Raw genomic sequence first — 17,508 nt, forward strand, 5'->3', positions numbered from 1 at the left:
AAGGATGATCTCGCCAAGGAATAAGATGGAAAGGTGGGCCCACAAAAGATTCAAGTAATTTCATGAAGAAAGGAAGTGGTGAAATAGGACGATAGTTAGCTTGCACAGAGGCATTCAAAGATGGTTTCTTCAGAAGAGGAATTACAGTAGCATGTTTCAATTCTGCCAGAATGAAGCCGGACTGACACGAAAGGTTGATGGCACATGTGACCTATGGTATTCTAGTGGGCAGAATTGTTTTCAGGATGGTAAGCGAAATTGGATCCGAAGAAGCAGCCGAAGACTCAGAACAGCCAGTGTAACTTCATCCACTGGAAATTCGTGAAAGGTGGACCATACCGAGGTGGTAGTCAGTGGACCCACAAAGTGGAGGGTCGGAGAAGTCACCCTGACAATAGCCTCCTGTATGTTGGTAACTTCAGAGAGGGAGTCACATAGCGCTTGAGTAGAGGGAGCCCTGGAGGATAAATGACTAACAGAAGAGAAGGATTTGACAACTGAGAAGAGTTCCTTGGAATGGTTGAGGACCTGCTCGATATTTTTCTTTTTCTTCGAGTGAAATATTTGTTTACCATTGACCATTTTATGATGGTAGTCCCTCAAATGCTCAGTGAAACATGGTTCAGCGGAGTGCTTGTGCATACGTGCAGCTTTAAGAGGGTCCAATTGATTGGCCACTTCGTTCATTATACGGGAGAGCGAGGATAAATTAGCTTTGGGAGATTGCAACGCCTGTCTCTAATCAGGAGGGACAGATGCTTGGAGTCAACACTCCGCCAGTTACGTCTCAGAGGCCCCACCAGGTGGTTTAATGCTAACGATGGGTCCTAAGAGCTGGAAGGATATGAGATGGTGTTTTGACCAAATCACAGGTTAATTTGATATAATTGAAATGTTGATGGGGGCGGGGGGCGGGGGGAGGGGCGGGGTGAGTGGGTATAGAATATAATCTGATCAAGGCACTTGGATCCCTAGCCTCGGAGGAGCTGGGACTCCCCCCCCCCCCCCCCCCCACCCAATGCAGGAGCAGTGCCATGCCTGGAGGTGCCTTAACAGCACTTCCTAAATGAAGGTAGGCCATCTGCCTATATTCAGCTGCTTAGTGAAGACTGCAGCGTGAGACGGGCTTTCCCTATTTCATGCGTCAGAATCCCTCCATAAATCTTTATTATTTGCTAAATTCGCTTTAGCAGGATCAGCCCTATTTACACCGAGTGTAATTGCCCACCATTGCCTGCCACAAGGTTTTTCACCTCTCCAAAATGGCCGCATGCCATTTCTATGACCTCTACTATGGTCAAACATACTGCATTTAATCCCATTGGCTGCCCGTTCCTACTACAAAGCCAATCATAAGCGGGCAGGCTTGAAGCCGGCTCACAAACGAAGGCACCTTCTCCTGTCGTGAGCCTGTCTGGAGCCGTAAGGCCTCCGCATGCTGGCACCCACACGGTAAGAACGGCCATACCTCCCTATGACAATTCATATGCTTATGGACACAGATTTTGTCATGTGCACCATCTCTAACTTTGTATCGCTGAGCTTGCGCTCCCCGCTGTAGTCCCTTGCCTGTTGCGATTCCGTTCCTGAAATTATTTGGTAGCCGTCACCCGTACCCGTAACACAATCAAACAAAACCCCTTGAGTACATTTTCTACTTGCCTGCTTAACTTTACGTGCATACGCAAGTCAATCTCATGTAAGCATGACCACGTGGACCAAATCATTCTAACATTATCGGTCTCGAACGCTGCTGACCACCGGATGCCTACCCCCTAAATCTTTAATATCACTGCGAGCCTTGTATGCTCTGTTTATGCCTTGCTCATTCCAACAACTGCAATTATTGCGAATACGCCTTTCTGAATCTCTGCCCAATGCAGCCTCTGTGCACTCATTTGATTTTAGCCCAATGCAGCCTCTGTGCACTCATTTGATTTTAGCTCAATGCAGCCTCTGTGCACTCATTTCATTTTAGCCCAGTGCAGCTCCGGTGTACTTATTTGACTTTAGCCCATTGCAGTCTCTGTGCGTGCTCTCTGACACTAGCCTATGCAGCCTAGTGTGCCCACTAAGTGCACCCTAGCCAATTTTGAATCTGCCTATTGCCTACACCCCAGCCAAACCTATAGGCCAGGTACCTTAGTTGCACCCCAACAGCCTCCTACCATGCTCATCTGGCTCGCCCTCATTATGTTCCCGTTTTGTGTTATGTAAGACAGTGTACCCTGCAGTGGAAACAATTACATAGCTCACAATAGTGGCCTTGCCAAACTGGCCTGCCCTAGACATTTCCCTATAACCTGCCCTACACCATTCCTGCCCACCACGCCTCCCTTTCCATTAGGCACCTATCTAGCCCACACCACCAGCGATAGCGACCACCTAGTTGACACTTTATCCCACCTTATCACTGACAGATCCAAGTGTTGCTGCCTGAGACCTAGTCCTCCTGGCCTTGCCCCTGGCGCCAGTCCCAACTACAGCCACCCTAAACCCACAACGAAGTTCTCTGCAACCAATGACCAAGTAAGCATACTTAGCCAACCCCAAACTTACTGACCCTAACAGACTAGGCACCAGACTCCCCCCCCCCCCCTCCTAGGAATAGCAACCTGCTAGCCAAATCTCACACCAACACCACACACCAACACCAACAAAAAGAGCACAGCCTCTAAGAACTCCAAACCAATCCCTCTAAAAGAAGCACTACTAAATGTCAGGTCCCTTGTTGCCCATTCCACAGAGATCGCTGACATCATCCTGACCAACAACCTTGACTTCCTTGACGTAACAGAAACCTAGCTGCATGATGCAGCGGGCCCCTCCCTAACCCTGGCCATTCCTGACAACTACTCCATCCTCGGAGCCGATCGACCCAATGCTCGAGGAGGAGGTGTAGCCATCATCTTTAAATCCTCTCTAGACATCAGATCAGCCACCTCTTCTCCACTAAAATCATGTGAACACCTTACAGTCAAGTTTCAAGCATCTCCCAAAAGTACAATTACTATTTACCTAATGTATAGGCCCCCAGGTCATTTAGGATCTTTCGAAGAAGACATCACGTCTCTAGTAGCCGAGAATTCTAAACCTTCGGCACAAATGATCATCCTCGGGGACTTCAACCTTGGTTACAACGACCCGAATGACCTCCCCTCCCTCCCCCCCAAGCTTCCCCTTTGGCCAAAGCACTAGCTGAGCATGGCTTCATACAACTTGGCTCTCAACCCACTCATCTGAAAGGTAGGATTCTCGACTGGGTAGCTGCCCTCAACTGCAATATTACCTGAAAGGACTCCCTACCACTTGTATGGACTGATCACCATCTCCTCTCACTAGACCTCAATAACATGGAGCCTAAAAAATCCACTAATTTACCAGCCTGTCCTACTAGGAATAAGTGTAACATTACTGCTGAAGCCTTAATACCCTTGGTAGTACCCATATTTAACGCTCTACCTGCCACAGCTGACCTTAACCTATTGGTCAATACCTATAACGAGTCATGTCAAAAGCCATAGACACTATCGCCCCATTGAAAATGCGCAAAGGGAAACCTAGAGCATACCTGAACTCCTGGTACACCCCCGAACTCAAACTACTTGGGTCAAAAAAAGAAAACTTTAGACGCTGTGGAAAACGGCACCCTCTACAGAAAACGGAACCAATCTCACTAATATCACATCCCTATACAAAAATGAGTTAATACGTACCAAAAAAGAAATATTCAACTCCAGGATAAACCAGGCAGGATCCAGCACCAAAGAAACTATTTAACATTCTAAAGGAACTAGAAAACCCTAATCCTCCTGCAGATACTTGTACGAAGGACAAACCTTGGTGCACCAGAACGCCCTCGCCAACAAAATCACAGGGCTCCAAACTAAAATAGAGAACAAACGACAACAACTTACCTGTAGCAAGACCACCAGCACTATCACACCATCTCCCATTGACTCGAACTCAGGCTTCACATTCAAGAAGGTAACTATACCTGAAGTACAAAAAATTATAGCCTCTTTGAAACCATCCAACGGCAAAGGGGACAGTTGCCCTGCTCAAATTGTAAAAGACGGAGCTAGAGACCTATCCCCCTTCATTACCAAACTAATAAACTCCTCATTTACCAGCAACTCGGTCCCAAGCAATTTGAAACAATCATGGGTTCTCCCACCTCTTAAAAAAAAAAAAAAATTAGACCCGTCTATACCCACCAATTACAGACCAATCACCACTGTCCCATTCCTTCTGAAAATCCTAGATAGAGTTGCTTACCTGCAAATTCAAGACTATCTAGAGTCAAACCAACTACTAGGAATCCGTCAATCTGGCTTTAGACCTCAACATGGAACTGAAACTGCCCTCGTTGACCTCAAAATTCAGATTGATGAACTTAAAGATAAAGGCAGTGCCGCCATCCTACTTCTCTTAGACCTCTCAGCAGCCTTCGACTTGGTTTACCATAAAATTATTTAATCACCTGTCGTCAGCAGCACACTTCTCCGTCTCTGCTGTCACGTGGATGCAATCCTTCCTCGCAAATAGAACCATGCGGGTCTCCTCAGCGGCGGCTGACCTGATCCCCATCACATGTGGTGTCCCACAAGGCTCTGAGAAGCTGGCTTTCCTCCACCTTAACTCTCACACTGAACTTGTTGACGTCCTCCACGGCCAACAATCCGGATTCCGAGCATCCAGAGGCATGGAAACCGCTCTTTTGAACACTCTGAAGAACTGCTCACATCTCTGTACTCCAATTCCCCTGCTGTCCTTGTCCTACTCAATCTCTCCTCTGCATTTGACACAGTTAACTAGTCCATCCTCATACCAAGGCTCCATGATACACTTGGTGTCTCGGATCGTGCACTGGATTGGCTATCTTCTTTTTTTCACTAACCGCTCTTCCCAAGTACACCGGGCCACTTCTCCTCTCCTGCTTCCATCTCCTGTGGTGTCCCATAGGGCTCTATACTTTCCCCTGTCTCTTTAACATCTACCTTGCTCTCTTCGTACGCCTCATGTCCACCTTCTGCAACTTCCAGTATTATGCAGATGACACACAACTCTTCAGACGACCTGCTGACCCTCTTTCACCCTCAATCATGCATGACTGCCTATCTGCCATCCAGTCCTGGTGCACCTCCAATGATCTCTGCCTCAACACCTGTAAAATTGAGATCCATCCCAATGGGACCCCTGCTCCCTCCTCCTTCCACTCACTCCAGCCCTCCTGCATGGGCTCTCCCTCTACACCTTCAGCTGAAACCAGAAACCTTGGGGTCATCTTCGACACCTCCTACCTCCCTTATACTCTGGACATTGCCCCAACTATCAGCTCTTCCTTCTCAAAGGAATTCTACTTTTTCTCACTTTCCCTCAGAGGCTCGATGTGACCCAAGCCCTGGTTCTCTCAAGACTTTTACTGTAACAACCTCCTCTTGAATCTGCCTTTTACCACTCTTCGACCCCCTTCACCCTATCCAGAATTGGGCAGCGAGACATATCCTTGGCCTGAAGCACAGGGACTGCATCACTCCTGCACAAAAGTCTTCACTGACTCCAGGTTGCTGCACAGATTAAATTCAAATCCATCTGCATCATCCACAAGGCTGTCTGAGCCTGGGGACCACACAATCTCACTAAATACTCCCCCCTCTATACTACTTCTGGCACCAACTCCTTTTGTGTAAAGTATTTTGCTAAACAGAGGGCCGGGGGTCGCTCTTTCCTCTGCGGGCTCCCTCCTTTTGGAAATGCCTCCCCCTCTCCCTGCGCCCTGAGCAGGATCTTCTCAAAGTCTGCAAGCTCTGTAAGACTTTCCTCTTTTCCTCCTCCTTTTCTCTGCTAATCCTACAAATGCTGTATTGATGTCCTTGGCCCTTATGCATCTCGTGGCCTTGACCTCCCACAGCAATGCTCCCCAGCACCTGTCTTCCACAGCACTTTGCATCTGCACCCCCTCTGCCCTGGAAACTTGCACTTGCACCTCCCGCGGCCCAGGCCGTGTAGCACTCGATCATGCCTTTCACTTCGTCCATGTCTCACCCTCTATTTCGAACTCCCCAGCACTTACCCCCCTCTTCACTCTTCCTTTCTGCACTTTCACGTTCTGAATATCAACAAAGCATAATAGGTTAATTCCCCCTCTTCCCACTCTTCTTAATATTGTGTTGTAATTTTATTTCCCACCCTCCCTGCCCTGTGGGTGCATAGAAACAGTGTTTCTGATGCTTGTTAATCTGCTTAGAATCACATGCTGTGCATACAGCCCACATCTAGTGGTAATCGCGGAGTATTAATGCATGTCTTTCTTATTGTATAACCACCTAAAAAGAAAACAATAAATACATAAAAATGAGTTGCTAGCGTGCCTGTTGCTACTGCATCTAACGTCTTAAACAAGATATCCAGTAGTGTTAGTTGCTACATTAGGGGCTTTCCTGACCAACTGTTAGGGGAGTTTTCCTAAAGTCCTACTGGCAGTAAGACTTTAGTAATTTTGTAGATCCCTATCAGTATGTAGTAGCTGAGGACCTTGGTAGTGTGGCAGAGCAGCCAGGCTTATCCTAAAAGGAAGATGTGAGCTGTAGGTAAGTACACTGAATCTTAGCTAGACACCCACAACAAAGAAACACTTATAATTATATAAAAAGTATATATTATATTTACACCAGAATCACATTAAATACCTCAGACATTCATACTAGAACATTTAGGATTACTTGATAATACACTTCAAATGGGACCTGTGGCACGACTTTTAGCAACTTCCTGGTTCACTGCAGTTTTGGCGCCTTTTCTGCAGCACTAACAAAGGACGCAGATCGCCTGATCAATCTTCTTCACTTTCTGCAGTCCCACAATCTGGTGAGGGGGTCTGGGTGAGTCAAATCGGATCTCTGGAGGGTCCTTACGAGTTCAGCAAAAGATTTGGACAGAGTCAGCCTTTCCACGCCATTGCACTCGAAATGGGTAGCAGGTCTCCTGGTATTAGGGTTCTGCAGCTCTGTAAGCCCCTAGCACCCTGGGAGATGGCTTGTTTCAAAGTTCCTCTTGGGGATGGTTGTTGCCACCAGCCAAAGGGTAGGAGGCGTCCTCTTCAGAGCTCCTCTGTCACATAGAAAATGGGGTCCAGACAGCAGTGGTCACTTCAGTGTTGCAAAGGGTCTGCTGGAGTGTATGGCTGTAGTCTTCTTCGGTTACTTCTGTTTCCAGTGGTTGACTTACTGTTCACTCCAGAAGCTACACCTTTTAGCCAGTTCCAGCACACACTCCTCCGCAATCTCTCAGTATTTTACAGAAAACGGTGTTTGGACACACACATACATACACCCCCTGACTCCCCCAGTTGGTACTTGGGTGCCCCTATTGTGCACTACTGGGGCTATGGACATAGCCTGCGGTACAACAAATACACAATAGTTGGTAGAACACATCCACTGCCACTAGCCATGCTAAGGTGATTGTCTATGTGCCTAACAACTCACAGGAGCAGAGAGAAAGGGGATACTAGATATCCCTTTGGCACTCCACTGAAGAGTTTTGGGAGAGATATCAAGTATCCTTCAGAACTGTAGGAGGATAGTGAGCATAGCTCAGGGGCAATGTGCTAGCTTTGGAAGCAAGATGACACGGAGCAACACAGGTTCGATCCCCGTGGGTGCGCTCTTAAACCTCTGGGTATTAAGCACATTATAAATAACCTATCATGTTGCATCAAATCATACAGTAACTAATCTTAAAGGAGGACCCTAAGGGTCCCCAGCAACACTGCCCATAAGGAGCTGTGTTCTGCAGTAGTAAAACAGATGCCTTTAAGAGCTATGGAGCAGCTACACTCAATAGTACAGGTAGAATACAAAGAATAGAGTTCCAAATGACAGAGCCTACAAGAATGAATGAGAGGAAAAAAGTCTTGACTCATTCAGGATTGAAAGGAAAAGGGCCAGAAGTCAAGCAAAAGTGCTGGGGGTCTCGCTAGGAGTGGGAATGAAGCATCAACATGATGAATCTCCCTAATACCAACCGAGTGTATGCCATCATTGTTCCCCATCCTCTACATAGTTTATATGTTACATTGAACCCCACACCTTGCAGCTCTTTGTGGAAATGAGTAACTGCTATTGATCCTCTCCTCAATTCCTTGTCCGGCTTATCTATGGATAAGAAATCTGGTTCAGAGAGCAAGTTCTGTCTGACTATGGGGAATAGTATGTGTATATCATTCACCCCACTGATCTCCCTGAGTGGGCTCCTTCAGAATGAAGAGGTGGTAGATGGTCATGTAGTACTGCTTTTTTTGGGATTTTTCCAAACTGGACTTTTTTTGTCTAACAGCTCAGATTTTTAGAATGGGAACTCTTTTTGTGGCCCTGCCGGGACTAGCTTCTTTTAACTTGCTCCCTGGTACATTTGGTGGACGCTGATGCTGGGAAACCATGAGCGAGTGAACCTCACACTTGAAATCTAACTTCCACTTGAGTTGCACACTTCACATTTCTGCTAATATGTATGATCCATTATATTTACATGTCTCCAAATTCTTCTTTATTTACATTTTCAAACACCTAAAAATGATGTCACATAATCATGATTGTAAGGCTTCAGTTGCGGTGGATAGCCAAAAGGTAGCTCCTGGTTTTAATCTAATCTAATCTGATCTGGTGCTCTTAGGGTAGAAGCAGGAGCGAAGTGGCTCCAAGCTATATTGAACCCTGATATACAGTGAATATCCAGAGTGTGGGACCATAGTCTCATTCATATTCTCATATTGATCTTCTCTGTGGTTTTGAAATTAGTTTAATCTTTGATTTCTGTAATTCTTTTTCTTTACTTTTCTGAATCTTGCTGCATACCCTTTTTTATCTGTACTCTTGTTTTACATTTGCTCTGGTGATCATACATCCACATTTCCATTTCAAATGAATTGTGTACTCCCACGTATTCCTCATCTTTTATCTCCAATATCCAGCTTCAGCTGCTTCTGAAAATAATTTCGACAGAGGGCGCTCTGCCTTTGAGGTGGTCAACTTGATGTCTCTCGTGGGCCACCGTCTTGGGGATGGTGTCATTGAAGACATACATAGCACGCACAGCGCCGGTTGGCTTCAGTTCAGTTTTTCCGATTTAAGCGTTCGCTTTGTCAACTACGGCGTGCTTCAGAAATGTCTTCGAGAAATATAAAAAATGTCTTCATCTTAGGCTATGACAACCCCGAAGACTACAATGCCAAGATGTTGCTGACTGATCCGCATCAAGCATGCTTGTGATGTCTCGGTGTGGAGCACACGACCTCGGCCTGTCAAAAGTCAGTCGATGACCGGAAAAGCTCTGAAGGAGTGTAAAGGGAAATTGGCAGTAGGTAGACCTCCTCCCCCCACCCCCTCAAAAAATCCCCTTCGACAAGACTTTCTTCCACCTCTCCTCGGCGGAAAAAGTCAAAGGTCCAGGTCAGAGTAGCTCCCACCACTCATGGACGAAATCGAAGAAAAGGCACTGCAAGTCACCTACTTTGATATCCTTGTTTGACTCCTCCCCAGAGAGGACTATATCTTGTCCCATTAAGGCCTCTACGCTGGCTTAATGGGAATCATTCAGGCAGGAAATGCTCAACATTTTCGAGAGCTAGAAACCCTTGAAGCAAGCAGGCCCTGCTTTTAACGCTTCTTCTGAAGCCGATAAGGAAATCCCACGCGCACCGGGTGAAAGCCAGATTCCCATTGAGAGCTGTCGAGGCCTCGACACGATGCGTCATCGGAGAATCCTCCGAGCCATCGAAGTCTGACTTGTTCTTGGACTTTGTCCGGGACAAAGTCGTCGTCAGTGGCGCCATCGACTCCACAGGTGCCATCGACCTCTAAAACATCTTCACCAAAGACATCGACTCCATGGGCATCTGGCTCGAAACCTTTTAAGCCATCAACAGCTTTGCCTGAAATTCAGAACCTTCACTCCATTATCTAGGAAGAATTTCTTTGTCACTCACTTCTATTTAGGAGGACAATGGGCCGTATGATAATGATGCAACTTTGGATTGCAGTATGGCACTCCAAATGTCCCAGATGGTTTCATATCAGAAGAATCCAGGTTAAGGCACCTGCATGAAAATTTACAGACGGCCAGTTGAGTGGGCACTTCACCAGTGTTGGATTTTGGAAAGCCTGAATCAGATGAGCACACAGATTGCTCATACAGGCAATTAATTACCAAGGTGGTTGATTATCTGGGATGGAGCTGGCCTGCCCTCCCATTGGAACAGGATGACCTTACAGATATCCTGGACAAAATTCCCCAAAGGGATCCTATCCTCTCCTACCCTTTCATGTCGCTCTTCAGAAGAGAGTAAGTGCTAATTCGGAAGCACTGCAATCCAATCCAGCAGTTGATAAAAACCTGACAAAGAAATACCGACCGTCAAGTAGGGACCCCAGATACATGTCAAAACACTCTAGCCCAGAAATGCTAGTGGTGCAGGCAGCCACCGCAACCTCCAAGCAGTCTGCTTACCCCAACAGATCGGGATGATAAACACATAGACACCATAGGAAACCCTTTTCTTCTGGGAGCATGGCTCTCAAATCAGCCAACTCCATATGTTCCCTTGCGAAATTCACTTACACTCTATGGGACTGTATATCCATGGCAGCTGAACACATTCCCAAGGGGGAGGAAAGAGACGGTTTCTTGGCCATTGTAAAAGATGGCAAAGAGGCCATGTGCGAGTCTTAAGACTGGTTTGGATTCTGCTGATTAAATCAGCAGAGCCATGGCGGCAAGCATCGTGATATGCCGGTTTGCGTGGTTAAGGAAGTCTGGATCATCTTTTTGGCAGCAAGGCTGACGAAAGCCTTGAGAAGCTGCAGACCTTGAAAGCGGCAATCAAGTCTTTTTGGTGCCACCATCAGACAGCCTCACCCTTTTCACTCCAGTGGAACGTCTTGGAGGGATAGATCCTTTCTCTGCTACTCCTCAGTTGGAAGAGTGAGATGAATGGCTAGTCAAAGAGGCCAAAGAAGCCAAAGAAGAATCCCTTGTGGTGGTTGAGGGTGAAGGTGCAGAGTCTCGTGCAAAAGGGATGTGACCTAGCAGTTCGGGCTGGACTACCTCTTTGGGGGTGGGACCAAGCCTGATTTGCATATGGTTTTTCCCCTTTTGTAATGGCTTGGCAGGCGAAGAACGATGGTCTGGAGGGTTGCCCAGAGCAATGCCAGAGGTCAAGATTTATTCTAAACCTTCCAGCCATCAACTCTTTTGTTTTGCTATCATCTTTACCTACAGCCATTGCTTCAGCCACCTCAAAACCTCTAAAGTCTTGACTCGCGACACCCGAGTGGGTGGCAGACTGTCTCAGCATCTGAAAGAATTGCGGGGTATTGCTTCAGATGCTTTGGCATTACAAACCATAGCCCAAGGTTACTGCCTTCCCTTCATTCAGAGACCTCAGAATCATCCACCTGGGAGCCATCCTTTAAAGGTTCCAGATCCATTCCTTGTGCATTCCTACCCTGCTAGAGAAAGGTGCTATAGAGCCAGTACCTGTGACTGAGGGGAACAAAGGATGGCATTTTCATATTTTCTAATCCCCCCCCGAGAAGAACGGAGGACTGAGACCCATCTTGGACTTGAGATACTTTAACAAGTTCTTCAGGAAGGACAAGTTCAAGATGGTCACACTTTCTCAGATCCTTCAGGCCCTCCAACTCCAGGATCGGATGGTGTCATTGGAACTTCAGGATGCTTACTTTCATGTTCCAATCCATCTCAAACACAAAGTACCTGAGGCTTGCCATTGGCGGTTCTCATTATCAGTTTCGAGTTCTACTGTTTGGGCTGACCTCTGCCCTGAGAGTTTTCACCAAATTGATGGCAGTGGTGGCAGCAAGTCTCAGGAGAGGGAGGGGATTCACGTCTGCACCTAACTGGACGATTGGCTGATCAGGGTGCTGTTAGGGAGAATTTTCATTCTATGGCTAATTTCCCTTATCTAGTGAGTCCCTCAGCAGCTTTGCTGGATTTCTGGAGTTTATTTTTTCCACCTGGTAAGAGTGTGAGCTTTTCCCCCCACTCTTACCTGTGTTTTGCCATGTGTATTTCAACTGTTTTTGTGATTGTGGACTCTGGAGTACACCACTTCAGTAGCCCCACTCTTTCAGTGCAGTGACACAGGGTTGTCTCTTAGACTTCCCACTGACTACATTTTCTGGGGCTGAATAATGTCCCCCAGAAAAGGGTAAAGTTGCCATTAACTTTACATAGTCACTCTTAGCACAGATCCAGTACCCCCCATCTTATATGGAGTATTGGAAAGGCTTAATTCTTAGCCCTTTTTATCCGTGCCTCTTGGAGCATTGTTTCGCTCCCTTAACTTTAAGACTTGGCTGGTGGCAGTGGTATCTCCCCTAATTTTCCTACTGTGATTATATTACATAACGTGGTACTGTTTTTTAGGCTATTTTAGAATCCTCGAACTTTAAACCCGCTTGCCAAAATACTTTTTATTTCGGCTCCGGTTGGGTTTGATCGCCATTTATTTTTGTTAACATCCTTCTTGGGTCGTTCTTTGCGCAGCAAACCAGGTTTGCCTCCTTTGTTCGCCGACCTTTGGTGGGCTTCTGACCAGAAGCCCTCCTTTTGGCATCTGGGTATCGAGGTGGGCTGAATGTAAGGGAGGGGTGTAGTCACCTCCTGCACAGGGTCTCCTTGGAGACCCAAGTCGCACTTTGTGTTGATTGGCTGTGGTGGTTGTCCTGGATGGGCAACCCCCCTGGTGAGTGATTGACAGCCAGGCTGTGTGAATGGGGGACTTTGGCATAAAAGGCAGGACTCTTGGGCTAGAAGGCAGAGTCGCCACTGGAACTGCAAGGAACCGAAGAGAAGCGGAGAAGAAGACTGCTACTGCAACCCGAGTCCCGGTGAAGCCCTGCTGCAGTCCTGAGCTATCTCCCCTTCAGTGACAAAAGAAGATCCAGTCTGGAGTCTTCTTCCCTTGAGCCTGGTGGGATCAACCAGCTCACCATTTCTTCAGTCAGAGAATCCTCTCATGATGAGAAAGGTTGAGAAAGTTCAGGAAAACCATGAACCTAATTGTCCCGGATTGGGCCAGGAGGGCGTGGTACCCGGACCTTCTGGACATGTCCATCTGCCAACCAAATATGTCTTCCAGAAAGAGAGGAGCTTCTCTTGTGAGAGGAGGGTCGGGTTCTCCATCCAGAGGTCAAGACACTCAGCCTTCGCTAAAGGCTTCTGAGAGACTGAGGTACAAGTATTGGGACCTCCCAGATGATATAATGGCGGTTTTGCTTTCGGCCAGAAGGCCAGCAACAAAATCTTTGCACCGCTGCTGTCGGAACAAATTCTACAGCTTGTGCAGGCACAAGAATGTGGACCCTTTTCTATGCAAAACACCGGAGGTGTTATCATTTCTGCTGTACTTGGCCAATCTGGACCTCCAAGTTGGGACCATTAAACGTTATTTAGTGGCGTTTTCCATCTTAAAGCGCTTGTCTGTGGGGACGTCATATTTTAAAATAATGTTTGGTGATACCATTTCCGAAGGAACTCACTTATGTGTTCCCTCCATCTCCTTTCCAGGTTCCTGTATGCAACCTTAATGTTGTTTCAAAGTTTCTCATGTGTGCACTGTTAGGCAAAGTTTGTATGCAGTACCCTTTGGGCGGGCGGACACACGCACGCACGCACGCACGCACGCACGCACGCACTCACTCACTCACTCACTCACTCACTCACTCGTTGAGCAGCCAGGCTTATCTCAAGAGAGGTCCGTTTATTTTATTTAGGGGAGTTGCAGAGAGATTCAGTGACAAGTATTCAAATAAACTCTTACACACAAGGTTTCTTAAATAAACAATTATTAATGTATCACTCAGTTAGAATAAGCCTTCTTCAGAAGGGAGCAATATAAAAAATAACGCACAAATACACTTCAATACTGTACACTCTTAGTTTCTAAATCGGTAAAGACCCTTTTGGGAGGGCCCACAGACACAACCTCCATCCTCAGGTGAATTCAATAGCAAGGGTCCTGGAGACATTAATATCTTACTGTTGGCATTTAGAATACTGTTATAAGTTGGTAAAAGGAAAAGGTTATTAGAACAACAAGAGACCACAAATATTCTTAAGCAGGCAAATACCTTTGGATCCCCTTAGAAGAGTCATTCAGTACACAGTCTAAGCCAAATTCAATGGGCAAAAATCTTATATAGGATGACGCTCTTCTGGTAGGTAAGTAGAAAAGTCTTTGCACAATGTTTTAGTAGTCTTTGAAGAAAAGAAGAATCAAATGTAGGCCCACAAGCTGGTTAGACTTGTGAGAATTAGAAGATGCAAGCCTCTACAGTGAGAAGTAAGTTCTCTCAGACTTTACAGTACCTTTGCATTGAAGAAAAAGTGTAGCAGATGACTTCTGTTCCTGGGCCACAGTCGTGGGGGCAAGAGGGAGGACTTGGACGGTCACCGCTTTCAACCAGTAATCTTCAAATCAGTGGCTGTTCAGTGTTTGAGCTCCTCGCTTCTACCGCAAATAGCAACACTGCGGTTCCTGGCTGTCGAGATGACTTTCCTTGCTTCTGGGGGTCCCGCACTCTGTTGAGGGGGCTCAGGCTCAGTCAGTCCTGCTTCCTGGGAGTCTGGAGGATCTTCCTGGAGCTGTAGGCCAGCTTGAAAGCAACACACACAATCTGGTGTTCCTCTCCCTGGCTACATGGTTTCCAGTAGCAACTCTGTGGAAATTCAACCAGCTCCGAGATGAATGTCCAGGTGGCTTACTTTGGCGTTGATTTGGTGCCACCTACTCAAGGGGAGAAGTCGTCCTTGCAGGGGCTTCTCTGTCGATGCAAACTTGGCGTTTCGGGACTGCAGCAGGGCTTCATCGGGCAAACCAACGATACAGGAGTTGTAAGATAGTGTGTTGGTTCTAGAAAGTTACAAATGTAAGTAAAGTTAATTTCACTTTAATGCTCTGGGAAACAGTAGTTTATCACAGAGAAGGTATTCAGACCTTGGGGAAAATTAAGAGACTTCCTTGTGTCACTGCACTCGAGATGCTGTGTGCCACAATGTAAAAGATGATGCCTATGGAGTTTGTCAGACTCCACAAAAGAAACAGAGTACAAAAATCACATTAAAATACATGAGAGATGGGGGGCTCTCTCTCTCTCTTTCTCTTTCTCTCTCAAAATCCAGCAAAGTTGCTGGGGGGTCTCTTGGAGGAAATTGGCACATTTCTGAGAATTCTCCCTAACGCTCAGGAAAGATCCTCCAGAAGGCTTGAGAGTCCATTCGACTAGGGGCATGGCTACTTCTTCTGCTCTGCAAAGAGGCGTATCTATAAAAAAAACATTTGTGAGGCAGCCACTTGGTCTACAATTCACACACTTACTAAGCATTACTGCCTTGATTCCAACTTGTCAGGATGGAAGCTTTTGGATAGCAGTCCTTCAATTTGTTACAACCCGTGATGATAACATTTGTGCTCCCTCCTCCAAAACCAACACTGCTTTGGGAGTCTTTCAAAAGATGAGTAATACGTGGAAGTACATAATCCATTCGAAGAACAAGTTACTTACCCCGGGTAATGTTCTTTTGACTGGATGTTCCTCCCACATATTCCTCATCGCCTACCCCGCAGTATAATTTCCATCTTATTGCAGCTTACGCTCCTTCAGAGTCTAGTATGCTCAAATCCGCTTGATGCAGGTTGTTCCACTTAAGAATGACACGAAACAGACATGATGCCAATGGGTGCTGCGTGTGCTACATATGCCTTCAATGACCTCCTCGAGACGGAGGCCCTCGAGGGACATAGAATCGACCGCATCGACGTACAGCGCCCTCTGCCAAAATGTATTTCCAAAGCATCTGAAGCTGGATACTGGAGATATTAAAAGATGAGGAATACCTGGGATGAACATCCAGTCGAAAGAACGTTACCACCGGTAAGTAACTTGTTAATCTAGCTGTCCCCTAGAACATTGGGTTGCATTTGAAGGATAAAGCTTGCCTTTGGAAAGTTCCCAACCCCAAACTAGAAAAATTAACGTAACATAAAGTGGATGTTTATTTGCATGTTGATACATTGGGGTTATAGCTTTAGACATGTAATATTAATTTTTTAAAGTCTTGTATAACTTTACAGATCAAAGACAACAAGGTGACAAATGTTCCTGTTGCTGTGATTGCCGGAAATCGACCAAACTACCTTTACAGGTGAGTGGCATCAGAGTACACTCCAGTTTGCCTTGATCAGTCATCAAGGTAGCAGTGATGGAAAGATGAGGAGTGGAATCTGGTACTTTGAATACCACTGGCCTCCTCCATATTAACAGGTTTGTGCTCCAGTTAGCCACTCTATGACGACCCTTCACACCAGGCCACAATGCCATACTCCGACCACCTATTGACTCACACTGGCTTCACCCACTTCCTGTCGTGGAAGAGAGACTCCATTTCCATGGAAGACATGTTTTTATAAACTTTTACACCACAGGCTGCGTGCTTGCTGTAGCTTTCTTTTTTTTTTATTTGTATTAATGCCCTTAGCAAATCGTGTCTTTGCCAATGGGTGCTAATGGCAATCTTCCCCCCTCGGGAGGGCATTGCAACCAGGTGGTAACATCCCTTAGCAGTGTTTGAAAGCCAGAATATTCGAACTGCCCTCAAAATAGGGTCTTATTAATGAATTAGAACACTGATGGCTTTTGTTTGTGTTGGGGAAGTTTTGACAAAGCCTACGTGTTTAGGTCTTTCGGCAACGGTCCTGCGGGCAGATTCTGAAAGGAGACCTTGCTCTGATGAAGAGGGACCAACACTAATGTCTACACAAATTCTATCGAGGTAGTGTGACTGAACAGGAAAGCTTAAACTTAGGATAGTGTGAGAGTGGTGAAGGGTTCAGTTAAGCACAAAAAAACACTCTTACTAATAAAAGGTAGGCAAAATGTATACAAATACAATTCTCCAGCATAGGGTCTGGCATGGATTCACATGCTCATGAATATTCCCCGTCAGGCTGGGAATCCTCGGTAAAGAAAAAATCAGTTTGTTTCATTTCTGAACTGTCTTTCTCCTAACAACCAATCACTGATCTCTGGGTCATACTGCCCCCCAGCCAATGACTGCCTTCTACCTAAACCCCTCCTCAGGCAGCCATCTTCAGATTTTTACTGCACGTTCAAGTGTTGAGAGTCCTCGTGTTTAGCTCTCGAGCTTTTACTGCACTTGCGTTGTTTGACAGAGTTTACTCTATTTTTCGGTCAATCGGGCCTTGTGCTCCAACAATCAACCTCAGTTTAACGGGGACCTGTTTTCGGATTCTTAACCACCCCTCGAGGGCGGATTTCGTCAAGTTTCTTGTGGAGGTTTCCAGAAGATCTTAGGCCTACGCTGCGTGAACCATGTCCGAGGAAAAGGATTCAACTCCCCTGTTCAGGATTTGCTCCAGCTGCGGCTTGCGGAATGTATTTTCGGACGATAAGCATTCCGAGT

General features: G+C 46.4%; 1 protein-coding gene across 1 annotated transcript in view; it reads left to right on the top strand.

The window, feature by feature from the left end:
* The window catches only part of POMGNT1 (protein O-linked mannose N-acetylglucosaminyltransferase 1 (beta 1,2-)), a 532,666-nt gene that overhangs the window by 115,796 nt on the left and 399,362 nt on the right, over positions 1-17,508 (top strand). The window contains exon 9 of the mRNA XM_069642286.1: positions 16,160-16,230. Within this exon, the coding sequence (XP_069498387.1) occupies positions 16,160-16,230 (71 nt within the window). The remainder of the gene's footprint in view (positions 1-16,159; positions 16,231-17,508) is intronic.

Source organism: Ambystoma mexicanum, chromosome 1q (assembly GCF_040938575.1).
Source record: "Ambystoma mexicanum isolate Mex_15411 chromosome 1q, UKY_AmexF1_1, whole genome shotgun sequence".
Taxonomy (NCBI): Eukaryota; Metazoa; Chordata; class Amphibia; order Caudata; family Ambystomatidae; genus Ambystoma; species Ambystoma mexicanum.